The 16868-nt window shown below is 44.5% G+C and overlaps 1 protein-coding gene across 50 annotated transcripts in view; it reads right to left on the reverse strand.

Annotated features, from left to right (window-relative positions):
- LOC120424726 (cell adhesion molecule Dscam2) overlaps positions 1-16868 on the reverse strand; it is a 99423-nt gene that overhangs the window by 30756 nt on the left and 51799 nt on the right. For 9 of the 50 annotated variants that reach the window (XM_039588926.2, XM_052708842.1, XM_052708843.1 and 6 more), the window contains 5 exons: positions 3168-3287; positions 2773-3106; positions 2420-2713; positions 632-2362; positions 399-565 (listed from right to left, as the gene is read on the reverse strand). In XM_039588926.2, the coding sequence (XP_039444860.1) occupies positions 399-565; positions 632-2362; positions 2420-2713; positions 2773-3106; positions 3168-3287 (2646 nt within the window). Of the gene's footprint in view, positions 1-398; positions 566-631; positions 2363-2419; positions 2714-2772; positions 3107-3167; positions 3288-6594; positions 6874-6943; positions 7241-7325; positions 7623-7664; positions 7962-8722; positions 9008-9063; positions 9358-9456; positions 9742-9833; positions 10125-10175; positions 10464-10521; positions 10810-10856; positions 11145-12200; positions 12489-12555; positions 12844-12904; positions 13193-13283; positions 13572-13611; positions 13900-15032; positions 15324-15531; positions 15820-15866; positions 16155-16201; positions 16490-16540; positions 16829-16868 lie in introns of all 50 variants that reach the window. The other 41 variants (XM_039589136.2, XM_052708856.1, XM_039589245.2 and 38 more) reach the window with 21 other exon arrangements.

Raw genomic sequence — 16868 nt, forward strand, 5'->3', positions numbered from 1 at the left:
GCATTTTTTTTTGTTACGCCAATCCGAAATAATCGCATTTCAACGAGTGATGTATCTAATTTTGGCTTTCAAGGTTGTTTCAGAGACAAGGAGATTCGGTTTGATCTTTTAAAAAGTAGGAAGTTTGAAAATAAAACTGGGAAAAACCACAGTCGATGCCTGACACAAAACTATGCAACTTAAAAGATGATGATCGTTTGATGGTGTGGATGATGGAACTTAAAGGTGTTAACGATTAAAAATAACGCGCCAAATCATAGTAAAGCAAACACAAAAATGCTCGATACAACGATCCGATGATTTCTTTAACTTGAAAAACTAAGAACCGGTCATAACAAGAACAAGATGATTGATCATAAGAAGCAATTCTTAAAGGAGACAGAACGCGTCCTACTTACCTCCGGTGATGGTTAGGGTGGCGAATTCGTACTCGGCAACGGTGAAGCCGGCGTTGTTGTGGGCCGTTACGCGCAGATTGTACCAGGTGGCGGGTTCGAGATCCAGCACGACAAAGTTACCGCCGGGCTTTACGTTGTTCGAGATCTGGTTCCAGTCGATCTGATCTCTGCGAAATGGTCAAGCAATCATGAGGGTTAAATCGTACATCTTTAAAAGCTGATTCGAAACATACTTCTTCTTGTGTTCCACGACAAAGTGCGACATACGGCAGCCGCCGTCCTTCCAGGCGGGCAGATGCAGCGTGATCGAGTTGGACGAAACTTCGATGAAGCGTGACTTTTCCGGCAGCAGTGGTTTCGATCCCTTGGTGCGAGTGTTGAGAATGTCTGACGGTTCTCCGGCTCCGATCATGTTGTAGGCGGTCGAGTACACCTGATAGCGCGATCCGCAGTACAGATTTTCAATGGTGTATTTGGGCGCGTCCAGTGCGACGTCGATGGTTTCCCACTCGCCGAATTCGGGCTTGTAGTGCAGCGTGTATCCCTGCAGCGGGGCAGTGTCCGATTCGTGGGGCTTTAGCTTGACGGCGAGCGAGTCGGTGGTGGTGGCGGTGAGTGTTAGCTGAGGAGATTGCGGTGGGGCAAGCACGATCAGTCGGTGGGTAATTGAGTCCTTGGCGATCGAGTTTTCGGCGGTGCAAGTGTAGTCTCCGGCGTCCTGGCGGATAACGTCCTTGATGAAGAGCGAACCTTCGGGCAGTTGACGGATGCGCTCGTTCGGGACAAACTCCTGGCCCTTGATCTTCCACGTGATATCGGGAGTTGGTGATCCGACGGCGAGACACGGAAGCTTCGCGTCTTCCTTGAAGGTAGCGGTGAATGTATCGTCGAACGAGGCAATCTTGGCTGGAACTTTGTCGCTTGGCATGGCGGACAACGTCTTTGAGGGTTGACCTTCTCCAATGTTTGTGCTGGCGGTTACCCAGAATTCGTACTGTTGGTTCTTCTCCAAGCCCGAGGCTTCGTAGCTCATCTGGAAGGCTGGCGCTTTATGGCTCTTGGGATCCTGATCGGCGTTCTTGATGTAGACCGTGTACTGCAGAATCACTCCGTTGGGCTGGGATGGTGGCTGCCACGAGACCAAGATGGATCCTTCCGACATAACGAGTGCCTTGACACCGGTGGGAGCTTCTGGAACGTCCTGTTCGGTCTGACAATGAATGGGAGCGCTACGAACACCGTCACCTCCCGAGGTAGTTGCCAAAACTTGCATCGTGTAGTTGGTGTACTTCTTAAGTCCGTGCAGAACAGTATCGCTGGAGGCAGTCTTCTTGTAGTCCTTGTTCTTGTCGTCATTCCACAGTTCGCTTGGCGCGTACACTACCTTGTATCCCTTGATCACACCGTTGGCAGATTCCAGCGGAGGACTGACCCACGAAACGCGGATGGTCTGCGAAGTCAACGTTGTGCAGCCAGTGTCACTTGGTGGCTGATCCGGAGTTCCTTCTGCGGTGTACTGCTTTTCTTCTTCGCTCATCGGACCTGCGCCGACCTTGTTGAACGCCTGAATCACGATCGAGTACTGCGTGTACGTCTTCAAGTTGTTAATTTCCAAGCTGTGTTCCTTTCCTTCACCACCTTCCAACGAGTAGTTGACAGTTTCGTAGATGTACGAAGAGTTGTGCGACGTCTGCTTGAATCCAACGTAGTATCCCAGGATATCTCCGTTCCATTCGGCACGCGGAGGAGCCTTCCAGCTTACTCGCAGCGTTGTCTGATTGATTGGATCCACTTTGATGGCTTGCGGCTTGCCCGAGGGAGCTTCTTCGGCCGTGATGATCGTGACAACTTCCGACGAGTCGGACACTCCAATTTCGTTTTCAGCTACAATTCGAATGTTGTATGTAATTGCCGGGCTAAGCTTCTGTACCTGAGCTTCGTTGGTATGACCGGGAACGATGACACTAAACAATAAAGTTCAATAAATAAGCAACCTAAACAACCCAACCACAACAACTTACCGATCGACGTCATTTTCCCAGGTTCCTCGCGATCGCTTGAACTCGATAATGTATCGCTTCAGTGGTGAGTTTCCGTCGTATGGCTTGGCCCAGCTCAGCTGCACGGTGCGTCCCGACTTGTCCAAAACCTTCAGCGCGTAGGGCATCTCTGGCGCTTCCTGAATGATCATGTTGATGCTCGAATCGTCACTTCCAAAAGCATTCGTAGCCATACAGGTAAACAGGGCCGAGTCACTTCGTTCGGTGCGCTTAATCGAAAGGCTCGACATGACTCCATCCGGACGGATCTCCTCTCTAAAAACAACGAATCGATTAGATCCAACACAAACACCACACAATCTCTCCTCCATTACCTGATGGTGTACCGGTTGTCGGACTTGGGGTCCAGCCGGATGTTGTTCATGTTCCACAAGATTCCAATAGGTTTCTCGCCCTTGGCCTCGCACTGCAGCACGGTCGGTTCTCCGCGGCGGGCGGTTTGATTGCGCAGCTTCTCGGTAAACTCCGGCGGTGCCTGCACGCTGATCAGAATGACCGCACTGAGGCCCGAGCCGATGCCGTTGATGGCCTCGCACAGATAGTAACCCTCGTTGGACTTTTGGATGTTGTTGATGAACAGTGATCCTTCCTCGACGCGAATGCTCGAATCGTTCGAGCGCAGATCCTTGTACTCTCCAGGGGTGTCGCCTGAGGGTAGGATCATTCGTTAGAAACCAAATTCAATCTACATGTAGGGGCAAAATCTTACCAATTGCTTTCTTCCAGCTGACCTGCGGCTTCGGGAATCCGTCGGCTTTGCATTCAACCTTTGCGTTCGAGCCTTGCGCGAATGCCTTGTCAGTGGGTTCGAGAATCCAACGTGGTGGGACTATTTAGTTGTAACGGTGGTTTTTTTTATGGAACAACGAAAATATGTTAATTTCAATCTTCTTTTGATGTTGGGCCCAACGAGAATGGTGTTACCATGCAGAGAAACTTGAAAGACTTTACATTTTTGTAATTTACATATATAAAAACTTAATAACTCTAAATTTTGAAAAACATGTTTTTCTCAGTTGATTTGTCGCCAAGCTTTGTAAGAAATAGGCACCCTGAACACATTCCAATTGACGGAAATGCATTTTAACTCATTTCCGGGCAGTACTAAACATAACAGGCCAGGCGCCTCCATGAATTCAATCTAAGAAAAAAGATGTTCTATGGAGGCGCTTGGTTTTTTAAAATGATTTCATAGCATTTAGACCCGAAATTTGTTTTGTTCAGTACTGGCCAGCAATGAACTAAAATGTAATCCTGTGGATCCCAATTGTTAAAGAACGAGACGCAAAATCAACATCAAAACACATATTTTGGAATAAGAGGTAAAATCATGCCAGACTGTGCAATTCATAACAATAGTAGTTTATGCAGGGTGGCCACTCAAATCTAATTTTCGAGATCCTGTTTTTTCTCGTCTTTTCCAGAACCTTAAATAATAGGCATTTTTACTTGATTGCAAATCAAAAACAGTTTGTAAAGCAGTAAATATAAACCATAAAAAAATTCATCCCTTTATTAAAAGGTGAAAAAAAGCTAAATTTTAAATTTAATTCCCAATTTTTTCTATCAAACAATACTTAAACATGACGCCTGTTTTTTTTCTTTCAAAACATTCAAAATATCCAGAAATATATTTTTATATTAAAATCTTAAAATCATGTTGATTTCAATGAATAATCCAGTTTAATAAGAAATTATGCTCTCATTTATTTTATAACTTTTAACAAAAAAATAAAAGTTATGGTTTTCATATTTTTGTTTGTGTTTTCATTTCCCTCCAATTAAAAACTAAAAATGATTGGAATCTTTTTGATAGTTAGGCTTATCCGATAATGAAAATTAATTGTTTACCAAAACTTATAAAAAAGTTTACGGGAATAACAAAAAATTATTAGCAATGACCTTATGAATTCAGATTATCCTTTTTTGTATATTTACCTGATTGCCACACTCCATTTTGTACCATTCGAAATATTCTCTAATATTAACCCTCTACAACCCAACCCCGCCTTTAGACGGGCTTCGATCTAAAAAATCGACAAAAAACCATTTTCAACCAATTTTTGGTCTTAAAAAAGCATTGGAAAGAAGAACTCTTAACATTTTAGAAAATTTATGGGTTGAAAGTTTCACTTGTTTTATGTGACTTTGCCAATGTTTTTAAAAATGACATTTTTTAAGGGGTCAACTTTGACTGTGTTTTTTTATTAACATTTCCTATATTCTAAGTCAAAAGAAGTATGCAGTAATTTTTGTAGTGTCCCAGACTATGCCTCTACGCATTTTTATACAATTTAAATAACAATGGTGCCATGTTTTAGCAGAAAATGTAAAAAACAAGTAAAAAATTGAAAAAAATCGACTGTAAAAACATGAAAAATTAGATAGGCAAAATGTAATGATAGGAGGTGGTAGAATAGGCCAAATACTACCAAAAACAAACATAAACTAAACAAGATAAATGCAAATTAAAATACTAAAAATGAAACAAGACAAACATAAAACAAGAGAAGTAAAGTTTTTCGTAGAACAAAAATTGCTCAAAATGACCTCCTAAACACGGGAAAAATAAAAATTGTCGAAAAAAATTTTGGCCAGAAGAGGGTTAAACAATATAACAAAATTAAACAGAATAATAAATAGAGACGTTGAAATTATTCCTGGCTTAACCGACAATAGTCTTTTCATTTTCAAACAGATTAAAACAGTGAAATGGATTTCAACAGGAATTTGATACAATTGAATTGAAAACTGTACATATATTACAAAATTATTCAAGAGTTAGAAAATATGCTTCAAACAAGTATGCTTGGGATTTCCGACTTGAGTGGCCACCCTATTCATTCAACGATTTGCAAAACGAAGCTCTTTTCAGCATGAGTAAAACAACAACATTTTACCTAGATTTTGGCCTTGAATGTTATTTTCCGTCAAAAGTATGTTAAAAGAGCTGAAATGGTAGTTTTTGCCCGTAAAACTACATACTTTTCCTGTCATTCTGATTTTTTCAGCATGAGTCGTACATTTATCCAACGAGGCTCTGCCAAAACAATAATTTTCAATACTGTTTTTGTGTTTGACACCAACCAATTCAAATGTTTTACCTGAAATTGCGTAAAATGTTGCAAAAATTGTTTTTTTTTAGCACACGCCGTATTTCTCTAACTCGGTAAACCTCGGTGGATAAGTGTACAACTCGTACTAAAAAATATTGTTTCTGCATCTGGTTTACATAGATAATATAAAATGTCATGCTGTTTAGAGCTAATATTTTCAAGTGTACAAATTTGTTTTAATTGGTTTACAGGTTTGAATATTTTATGATGTTTGAAAGGATTATAGTTGCACAGAAAATTATTTCTTATATCAACATATTTTTTACATAGTGAATCATGCATTGTTTTTAAAAATCCAAAGATATTATACGTAACACATGATTCTGGGAAATCTTTGTCAGTATTGTATTTATGTAACTTACATCTATTGCACACCACAATCTCATTCTGTACAATTTATCAGCAATGCCAATGAAATATGCTTTTCTTTCTCAAAAACGAAAAATCGTCTCAAAATTCAAACACAAAAATCTCCATCTTCAAAAAGTCTTTCAAGTTTGCCCATTTGCCGGACTTCAAAAAGAACCCACAGCACACCATTACGATCGTTGAAAACATGCATGCAGTAAGGCCCATTGAAGCACATGGTTTTAGCTTGTAAAAAACGGGGACAACTTAAAAGTGGGGACAGGAGGTGGGGGGTGTTAGTAGCATGCACTAATCTGCGTCCGTTTGGAGTAAACCTTCACCAGTTGGTGATTTTATTCGAAACCGGGAACGCCTTCGTATCTACAAACTGAAAAATTGTGGGATCGGGGGTTTTGGTTGGGCAAGGGTTAGGAGAAGAGCCCCGAGTTGACGACCTGCGCTAAGATGGTTCCAGCGAAGAAGAAGTGCTTTCTGGTTTGAGGGAAAGGGTGTGGGGTGCGCAAGGATGCAGAGTGGGAAAGGAGGTCGAAAGCACTTTTTTGTACAGCAGCCAATCACCAGTGCGTCAAAAAGTTGGGGGTGGTTCCCTAATCTTGTTTTTTTTTGCAATGAGTGTGGAATTTCTTTCAACACTTTGTAACACTAACCCACCCTTCACAACCAGCTGGCTGGTGTACTCGGTCGTTCCGGCCCGATTTTTGGCCCGGCAGGTGTAGTTGCCGGCGTCCGAAATGGTTACCAGACGGAACGACAGGAACGAGGAAAACTCGTCCAACCGTTTCGCGTACGAATCGTCCAGCCGTTGGCCGTTCTTCAGCCAGTACACGTCCATGGGCGAATCCCCGGACGTCACCGCGCACATCGTTTTGGCCGAGCTGCCACTGTTAAACCCGTGGGCGCTGAAGGAGAAGGGTTCGATGGTGGGAAGTTCTGGAACGAACGTGGGATAAGGTCGGGGGAGCGGGGTTAGGATTGTTACGCAGCAAATTCAATCATGTACCATTAACGATAAGAGTTTCTGTAAATTCTGCTGCTCCAGCCTCATTCGATGCCCGGCAGGTAAAATTGCCTGCGTGATTCCAATTGATTCCCTCGATAGTCAATGCTTTGGCGCGTTTCCCAAAACTAGTAGCCGTCAATCCGGTGAGACTATCGATCGCGCTAATGGCATTTCCGTTGAGCAACCACTCAATTTTGATTGGGAAATCTCCGGAAATCACGCTGCACTGTATCGATGCCGAATCTCCGTAGTTCATTGGGTCTACACCGAAACTAAAGGGAAGAATTTTGGGAGGAACTTAAGCAGAGAGAGGATCAGTAGGGATGGGGAGTTGAATCACGCAAACGACTAAATCTAAATCATGTCTCAAGCGGACACAGACCGTTTACGATCAGCTCGGTCGAATGGTAAGCCGTGCTAGCCTGATTCGTTGCCTTGCACATGAACACGCCGGCGTATCGTGCGTCCACGCCATCAATAGCCAAAGCCTTGGTTCGCTTGCCAAAGTCGGCAATGTTTACACTGTCGGCGAAAGCGGTCTGCGAAATGGGCGTCCCGTTGAAGAACCATTCGATCATGATCGGCATATCGCCCGAGATGACGCTGCACTGCACCGAGGCCGAATCGCCGTAATTCAACGCTTCCTCATCGAACATAAACGGAGCAATTTTGGGAGGGACTTGAACGAAAGCGAAAAGTAGAAATTAAACAGTTTTGTTACCAATCACAACCAGTTCCGCGGTGTAGCTGGTCGCACTGGCCAGATTCGATGCCCGGCACGAATAATTCCCTGCGTACTGCTCGTTTACACCCTCGATCGTCAACGATTTTGTGCGCTTGTTGATGGCTGCCACGCTGATACGCTCCATGTTGTCGATCCGCTCGATAGGAGTTCCGTTGAAGAACCACTCGATCAGAATTGGGTAATCGCCGGAAGTAATGCCGCAGTAAATCGTAACGGACTCATCGTAGTTCAATGGATCATCCCCAAAGGTAAAGGGAGATATCTTGGGAGGGACTGAAGAAATGGGAAGGCAGAGCAATTCTCTAGAATTTCGCAAATCGACTTTTCATTTTATTTTTTTTTATTTGTATAGAACATTGTCCATCGATTCACTATGTTCAAATAAACCATTTTTCATCAATAGTTTCTTCATACAAGTCTCTATAGAAATTTGGGGGCTTTGATTGATATCTTCGGCAAAGTTGTAGGTTTTGATAAGGACTTTTCAGAAAAAAAAAATAGTTACAGTTATTCTTTTAATACAGATTTCCAATTCAATTGCAAAAGTACCAAGTGTTAATCAACTTTACCCCGCGAAAAACAACGAAGTTGACTTTACAGCTGTCGGCCGCTTTTGCTAGTACCAACAACAAGTGTCTTTCTTTTAACAAGGACTTCAGTCGAAGGCGCCGGATAGCCATATTTACACTTAGAATTTTAGAGCGCCCGCCGCAGGATTCAAACCGGCGACCACTGGATTGTAAGTTCAGTGCGCGGTCCTATTGATCCACACGGGCGAGACTTTACCCCACGGCATGGTTAACAATCTTCAGTAAATTATTTGCATTTTAGGTACTGTTAGAGAAGCGCCTTTTTAAATGTAGCGGAAAGTCTCCGGAGTAGAAGTTACATTCTATATATTCCTCTAATTGGTCGCAGAGGTATCAAGGCTCAACAAAAAAAAAGACGTTACATTGGATCAAAGCTGAACGGGAGGATTCTAGGAGGAACTGTGGGAAAGTAATTGAAGGTTGAGTATTTTTCATAAACTTTACCATTGACGAACAATTCAGCAGTAAAATGCACCACTTCAGGCTTATTTGACGCCTCGCACGAATAATTGCCGGCGTGCCACCCCGTTACCGAATCTATTGTTAGGACCTTCGAACGCTTGCCGACATTCGTCACCACTACAGACGGATCGTTGATAGTTGCCCCATTAAAGTACCACCGAATACCGATCGGCAGATCTCCAGATGGAACATTACACTGTATGGACACCGAGTCCCCGTAATTCATGGGTTCATCCCCAAAGCTGAACGGGAATATCTTTGGTGGAACTGACGGGAAATGGAAAAAGCATGCCATTAGTGAACACTTAACCTAAAAGACGAACCGTTTACGATCAATTCCGCGCTCTGTTCGCTACTTCCGGCGACATTACGTGCGAGGCAGCTGTAATTGCCCGCATTAAAATCCCGGATTGATTCCAACGTCAGTGTACTAACGCGTCGTCCCGAGTGCTGGATGATAACTCCACGATCGTTGTTCCGCGGAATCGGAACTCCGTTGTGCAGCCACTCGATGGTGATGGGCAGATCGCCGACCGTGACCGCGCACTGAACCGTGGCAAAGCTTTCGGTGAACGACGGCTCGTCACCAAAGTTGAAAGGCAGTATTCGGGGAAGGACTGCGGGAAAGATTGATTTTGGTTGTGTGGGTGTGGTTATGAAAAGGTCATGCAGGTGGATTTCCATGCAGTGATGGTGCTTGTCCTAGTGAGCAATACCGTTGACAAACAGTTCAGCCGACTGGTTGCGCACTCCAGCGATATTCTTCGCGAAGCACGTGTACACTCCCGAATGATTGGCACTGACCGAAGGGATGTTCAGTGAGCTTGAGCGCTTCCCGATTGAGGTAATTTCGACGTTTGAGCTGATGCGTAACGGTCTGTTGTTAAACTTCCAAATGATCTCCAACGGAAGATCGCCCTTTGATACGTGACAGGTAACCTGGACGCTTTCTTCGGAATCGACTTCACTTTCGAAATGGAACGGATTGATGACTGGGGGAGCTGGGGATTAAGCGCGGGACGGAAGGTTTGTAGTATGGAATCACTCGTAATGCAAACTTTGTAGTGGGACAATCTCCCCAAAAATGGTGTACCATTGATGATGAGTTCGGCGGTGGAAACCGCTTCGCCAGCTTTGTTCTTAACCCTACACTCATAGAGTCCACGATGTGTCGGATCTATCGAATCTATACTTAAAGAGCTGAGCCTTTCGGATAACTTTGTTACGAGGATCCCCTCGTTTTCGGATGATACTGGAGCTCCGTTCAAATACCAACGAATCTGGAGCGGAGAATCCCCTTTGACTACCATACATTGAACAGCTACACTATCCCCCGTGTTGAGAATCTCCTCACCGAAACTGAACTGCATTATGGTAGGGACAACTGGAAAGGTGGACAAAATACGCTTAAAATCTAAGTCTAAAGTTTGCAAACCTAAAACTGTAAGCTGCGATGTGTGTCGCGTTTCCCCGGCCTTGTTACGTGCAGAGCAGCTAAAATTTCCCATGTGCCGTGAATTGACAGACTCGATGGTCAGCACACTCACCCGGGGCCCACTTTTCATGATCGAAATCCCATCGGCGGAATGCACCGGATACCCGTTGAATAACCACATAATCTCTAGCGGCAGATCGCCCTTCGTCACGGCACAACTGACCGTAGTCATGCTCGACGTATCAAATGGTTCGTCGCCAAATTCAAACGGCATGATGTAGGGAACAACTGGAAAGTATCGAGGAAGAAGGAAAGGAATAATTTTCAAAGCAACTCGATTTCTAACCCATAACTCGCAGAACTGACGAGTGTTCCACACTTCCGGCGTGATTTTTGCTAACGCACGTGTATACTCCTGCATGGACCGGCTGCAGGGATTCAATCGACAGCAAACTGTTCCGATGGCCACTCTTTGTAATTAAAACGCTGTCGCTGTTATAAATGCGCTGCCCGTTAAAAAGCCAGAAAATCTCAATCGGAGTGTCCCCTTTCGTGACGGTGCAGCTAACGGTAGTAGCACTGTAAATGTCAAACGGTTCCTCGCCAAACTCGAACGGAAGTATGATTGGGAGCACTGGGAAGGGATTCCAAGGATTAAAATTGTGTTTGAACCATTGTTACCCATGACTTTGAGTTCAGCATCGTGGCGAGCTTCTCCGGCATGATTTTTCGCATAACAGCTGTAAACGCCAGCGTGTTTAGGCTGTACGGACTCTATCGATAGCATACTAATTCGTTGACCTCCACTGGTGATCAGAATCCCTTCACTCGTACGCAAATGATGGCCATCGAAGAGCCACTTAATTTCTATTGGAAGATCACCTTTGGTGACGGCGCAGCTCACCGTGGTAGCACTGTAGACGTCAAACGGTTCCTCCCCGAACTCGAACGGAATCACAATCGGAGATACTAATGGAAGAGCAGGGGTTAAAGAATGCAGCCATTTTTTACATGAGTCGCTTTTTTATTTCAGTTCTAAATGTTGATCCAAAATGTCACTCATCAGATTTAAAAATCTATTGTTGCCCTCTTCAATTCGAAATTTTATTCAGCAATATTTTGAACAATGAAACGTATGCCAGGTAGTTGTTACAGCTCAATGTTTAAAAAAATAAACGAGCACACTTTCAACGGCGTAAAGAATGAGTAGTAGCTAAAAAGAAGGGCAACTTTCGCTTCACCGTGAACAATTTCGGCTATAAAAAGAATGGAAATAGTTGGTCAACGCAGCTCCTTCTCTCTTTCTTAGTCTCTTTCTTTCTCTCTATCACTCTCTCTATGTCTGTATCCCTATCGCTCTTTATCGCTGTGTAACTGTTTACCTCTCTCTATCTATATACGTCTCGCTAACTCTTTATCTATCTGTAGTTCTTTATCTCTCTCAATCCATTATTCGCTGTCTATCTGATAACCTCGCTCTATTTCCTTATCTCTCCTCTCTTTACTTTTCTTTCTCTCACTTTACCTCTCTCTCGATTCACTTCTTTCTCTCTTTATCTCTCTCTCTCTCTCGCTCTCTGATTACCTCTCTATTTATCTTTCTCTACATCTTTATCTAGAGCTCTCTTTCCATATATATTTTCTTTATATTTTTCTCTACTAATTTATCTCTCTCTCTCTCTCTCTCTTTATCTCTCTCTATCTCCCACTCTCTTTCCATCTTTATCTCTTTTTAGCTCTTTCTCCTTCTTCGTTCTCCTTCTTTCTTGTCCTGTTCCTCTTTTGTATTGGTTTTGGTTTTGTTTCATAAAAATTAACGTTTATTTTGGCTTAAATGTGTAGAAAGACGTTGAGACCGGCAAATCAGACTATCGTAGAATCTTTGGCGAGGACGGGTATGTATAATTCGGTGTATCTTAATCATCATCAACCGGAGATTGCCCAAAATCGAACCGAATCAGGATTGGAGGAACATGGGGAAATTTGAGGAAATAAAAAAAAAACAAAACAATGCTATGAACTAACCAATAACCTTCAGTTCGGAACTGTGCTCCGTAAACCCTGCCTTATTACGGGCAACACAAGAATACAGGCCAGCGTGCTCCGGGCGGACGCTGTCAATGTACAGGATGCTCATCCGCGGGCCGGACTTTGTAATTGTAACTGATTCGCTGGAGTCAATCTTGGCTCCGTTAAACATCCAGTTGATCTCGATGGGAAAATCCCCCTTCGCCACCGTACAACTAACCGTCGTAGTACTCAACGTATCCGCAGGCTCATCCCCGAACTCGAACGGAAGAAGGATAGGGTAGACTGGACAGTTTTGGGTAAAGTAAGCAAAACAAAACAAACTTTAAACATCTAGAAAAGCTGCATGTACCGATAACTTTAAGTTCTGAGCTGTGATTGCTCTGTCCAGCACGATTTATCGCCACGCAGGTATAGAATCCGGCGTGGAACGCCCGGATAGTTTCAATGGTCAGTACGCTGATGCGTTGACCATTCTTGGACATTACGATACTCTCATCCGGCGGAAGTTCCGCTCCCTTGAACAGCCAGTTGAACGTGACTGGCAGATCACCTTTGGTGATTGCGCACTGCACGGTAGCCATGTCGGACTCATCGAGGGGTTCTTCACCAAATTCGAAAGGCAGGATTACTGGGAGGACTATACGGAATAAGTGGGAGTGGGAAGAAATAAGAGTTAGGAAATCAATACTTAGTTATACCCATCACTAGTAGTTCGGAACTATACTCGACTGATCCCGCCTGATTTGCCGCATGGCAAGTATACGTGCCTACGTGCCGTGAATGAACTGATTCTATCGTGAGCATGCTAACTTTATGTCCGCTTTTCGTGATCAAAACTCCATCATTTGTCACAATACGACGTCCGTTGAACGACCAACTTATATCAATCGGAATGTCTCCTTTAGTAACGATACAGCTTATGGACACCGTACTTCCGGTGTCGAAAGGTTCTTCTCCAAACTCGAATGGTAGAATTAGTGGAATAACTTTTGGAGAAAGATAATTTTAAAAAGGATTTTACACAGAGGGATTTAGGATATAGGAAATATAAATCAAGAAGCAATTTTCTAAGATTACCCATCACTTTCAGTTCAGCAGTATGCTCAGTGCTGCCAGCTTGATTACTCGCCAAGCAGGAATACTGGCCTGCATGCCTCGAATGGACGTATTCAATTGACAAAATAGAGATCTTTTGTCCGCTCTTGGATATCAACACCCCGTCGTTGGTATCGATCCGACGACCATTGAACAACCAACCAATATCGATTGGAACGTCCCCTTTGGTCACGATACAGCTCACCGAAGCCGTATTACCACTGTCGAATGGTTCTTCTCCGAAATCGAAAGGCAGGATTAGGGGCAGGACTTGAGGAAATAAATTTAAAAAATAAACCAATTTAATTACCCATAACTTGCAGATTCGCTGAGTGCTCAACACTTCCAGCATTATTTCGCGCATGGCACGTAAAAATGCCCGAATGCCTCGAGTGAACCGATTCAATCGAAAGCATACTGATCTTCCCACCTCCTCGCGTAATCAGGATACCATCGTTTGTGTCAATCCGTCTTCCGTTGAACATCCAGCTTATATCAATCGGAACATCTCCTTTGGTTACGATACAGCTAACCGACGCCGTACTCCCACTATCGAATGCTTCCTCGCCAAACTCAAAGGGTAGAATGATGGGAATGACTTGGGATGGATGGAGGAAGGAGGAAACAAAACAAAATCAAACCAATGATCATTACCAATAACTCTCAGTTCCGAGCTATGCTCGACACTTCCAGCGGAATTACTTGCACGACAAGAATAAATTCCCGCGTGCCTAGACCGTATCGACTCGATGTACAAAGTACTCATCTTTTGACCCATCTTCGAGATCACTATCCCGTCGTTGGAGTCAATCCTGCGGTTGTTGAACAACCACCCAATATCGATGGGCGTGTCACCTTTGGTAATTACACACTGGACCGACACCGTACTGGACGAATCGAATGGTTCTTCCCCAAATTCGAAAGGATTTATCAGGGGAACAGCTAGGGTAGAGGAAATGGGAGATAAACATAAAGATTTGAGATTTCTATACCAATGACTTTCAATTCCGAAGAATGCTGCATTTCTCCAGCTCTATTTCGCGCGATGCACGTAAAAATCCCAGAATGTTCCGGACGTACAGATTCAATCGCCAACATACTAATTCGTTGTCCGCTTTTCGTCACCATTACGCTGTCGTAACCACTTTGAACAGGTTCTCCGTTAAACAACCAGCTGATCGAAATAGGCGTATCACCTTTCGTAACTGCGCAGTTGATCGTGGCCATAGTTCCAGTATCCACGGACTCTTCGCCAAAATCGAACGGGAAAATTGTCGGTGGAACTAAACGGGGAAGTAATGGGAGCTTTACAAATGGATATTCCTTACAGCAGCATGATATATTTACAAAGCGAAGCGAAGCCAACCACACCAAGCACTGCATCTGTTACCAATCACTTTGAGCTGCGAGCTGTGTTCGACCGATCCGGCCTTGTTTTGCGCCCTGCAGCTGAACACCCCTGCGTGCCGGGGACGTATGGACTCTATGTAAAGTGTGCTCATCTTGGGACCCATCTTGCTAATCGTGATTCCGTCGTTGGACGAGATTCGCTCTCCGTCCATAAGCCAAACGATCTTGATCGGCAAGTCTCCTTTCGATACGACGCAGTTGATCGACACCGTATCCAGCGTATCGACAGGATCCTCACCAAAGTCAAAGGGGAAAATCATCGGTAGAACTTCGGAAGGGGATTTGGGAGTAAAAGATCAAACAAAAACATCAAACAATTACCAATAACTTTCAATTCCGACGAGTGTTCCGCACTGCCAGCCTTGTTACGTCCGATGCAGGAATAAATACCGGCATGCGCTGGCTGCACGGAATCGATCGTGAGCATGCTGATTCGTTGACCACTTTTACTGACGGTTATCCCATTCAGCGAATTGAGTATTTCTACATTGTTATAGATCCAGCTAATGTCGATGGGAAGGTCACCCTTGGTTACGGCACAACTGACCATCGTTGTACTAAACAGATCAAACGGCTCTTCACCGAACTCAAAGGGCATGATGACGGGGAGGACTGCACGGTAGATCGAAGAAGAGATTTAGGGAAAATAATCGGCCAAACTGCCGAACACCAAACGGCAGAAAATGTCAATCGGCAAAAAATAAGGCCGATTATTAAATTAGTATTCATCAAAACCGTTGGTTCTTTACAAAATTCAAACGGGGAAACGGAAGGTTGGACTTGGAGGGACAAAACAAAATCAAAAATAATAACAGCTAACCATTCACCAGCAATTCCGCAGTTTGCTGCATGGACCCAGCGGCATTCGTTGCGGTGCAGCTGAAATTCCCGCTGTGCCGATCTCGCACAGACTCAATACTGACTACGCTCAACCTTTGGTTCAGGCGATTGATCGAGATGCCGTCGTTTGTCGATAGGCGACGCCCGTTCAAGAACCACTCGATCTCAATGGGCAGATCACCTTTGCTGACGGTGCAGTACGCCGAAACCGTATCCATTGCGTTGATCGATTCACTGCCAAAGTCGAACGGGGAAATGTGGGGCAAAACTGGATGGAGAGGAAAGGGGCAAGTTATAGCTACGTCAAATTTTAACCATTAACTTCCAGCGTAGCCATCTGCTCGACCTGTCCGGCCTTATTTTTGGCGACGCAGGTATACTGGCCAGAGTCTCGATCACGTACGGATTCAATCGTGAGAACGCTCATCCGCTGGTTGGTGCGACTGATTGTGATACCGCCTTCCGACGCGATCCTTCGTTCGTTGAACTTCCAGTAGATGTCGATCGGGAAGTCTCCTTTGTTCACCGTGCAAGAGGATGTGACCATGTCTTTCGCGAAGATCGTATCGCTGCCAAAGTCGAACGGGAGGATTTGGGGAAGGACTGTTGAGAGGGGAACATTGAGATTACACAAAAAGGAGTTTTCGAACCGCTAACAAAAAGTTCCGCAGATTGGATGGTCTCCCCGGCAGCATTTTTCGCGGCGCAGCTGTAGTTACCACTGTGCCGATCACGGACCGATTCTATCGTTAGGAAGCTGGTTCGTTGAGTTTGTCGCGTGATCAGCACTCCATCATTCGAACCCACCCGATTACCGTTGAAGAGCCAGTAAATGTTCACGGGGATGTCCCCTTTGGTGACCGTGCAAGAAGCGGACACCGTATCCATCTGGAAGACCTCGTCCTGCCCGAAGTCGAAGGGAACAATCTGGGGAATTACTAGGACACGTGTGGTAGGGAAAAATGTTAGTATCTGGGTTGAGGTCTAACCGTTTACTAGTAGAGGCGCGGCATATTCTACGCTTCCAGCAGGATTATTCGCACGGCAGGTATAATTGCCACTGTGCCTGTCCCGGACAGACTCGATGCTCAATGTACTGAGGCGTTGATTCGGTCTACTGACAGAGATTCCATCGTTAGAGTAGATTCGCTTCCCGTTCAGCAGCCAGGTAATTTCGATGGGAAGATCCCCTTTGTTGACTGTGCACGTCGCCGATACCATATCCATAGCGAAAACTGCTTCGTCCCCGAAGTAGAATGGAACTATCTGAGGAGCAACTGTTGTATGGATAGACTGTTAGAGGATCCGAAGTCGGGC

The sequence above is a fragment of the Culex pipiens genome, chromosome 2 (assembly GCF_016801865.2).
Source record: "Culex pipiens pallens isolate TS chromosome 2, TS_CPP_V2, whole genome shotgun sequence".
Lineage (NCBI taxonomy): Eukaryota > Metazoa > Arthropoda > Insecta > Diptera > Culicidae > Culex > Culex pipiens.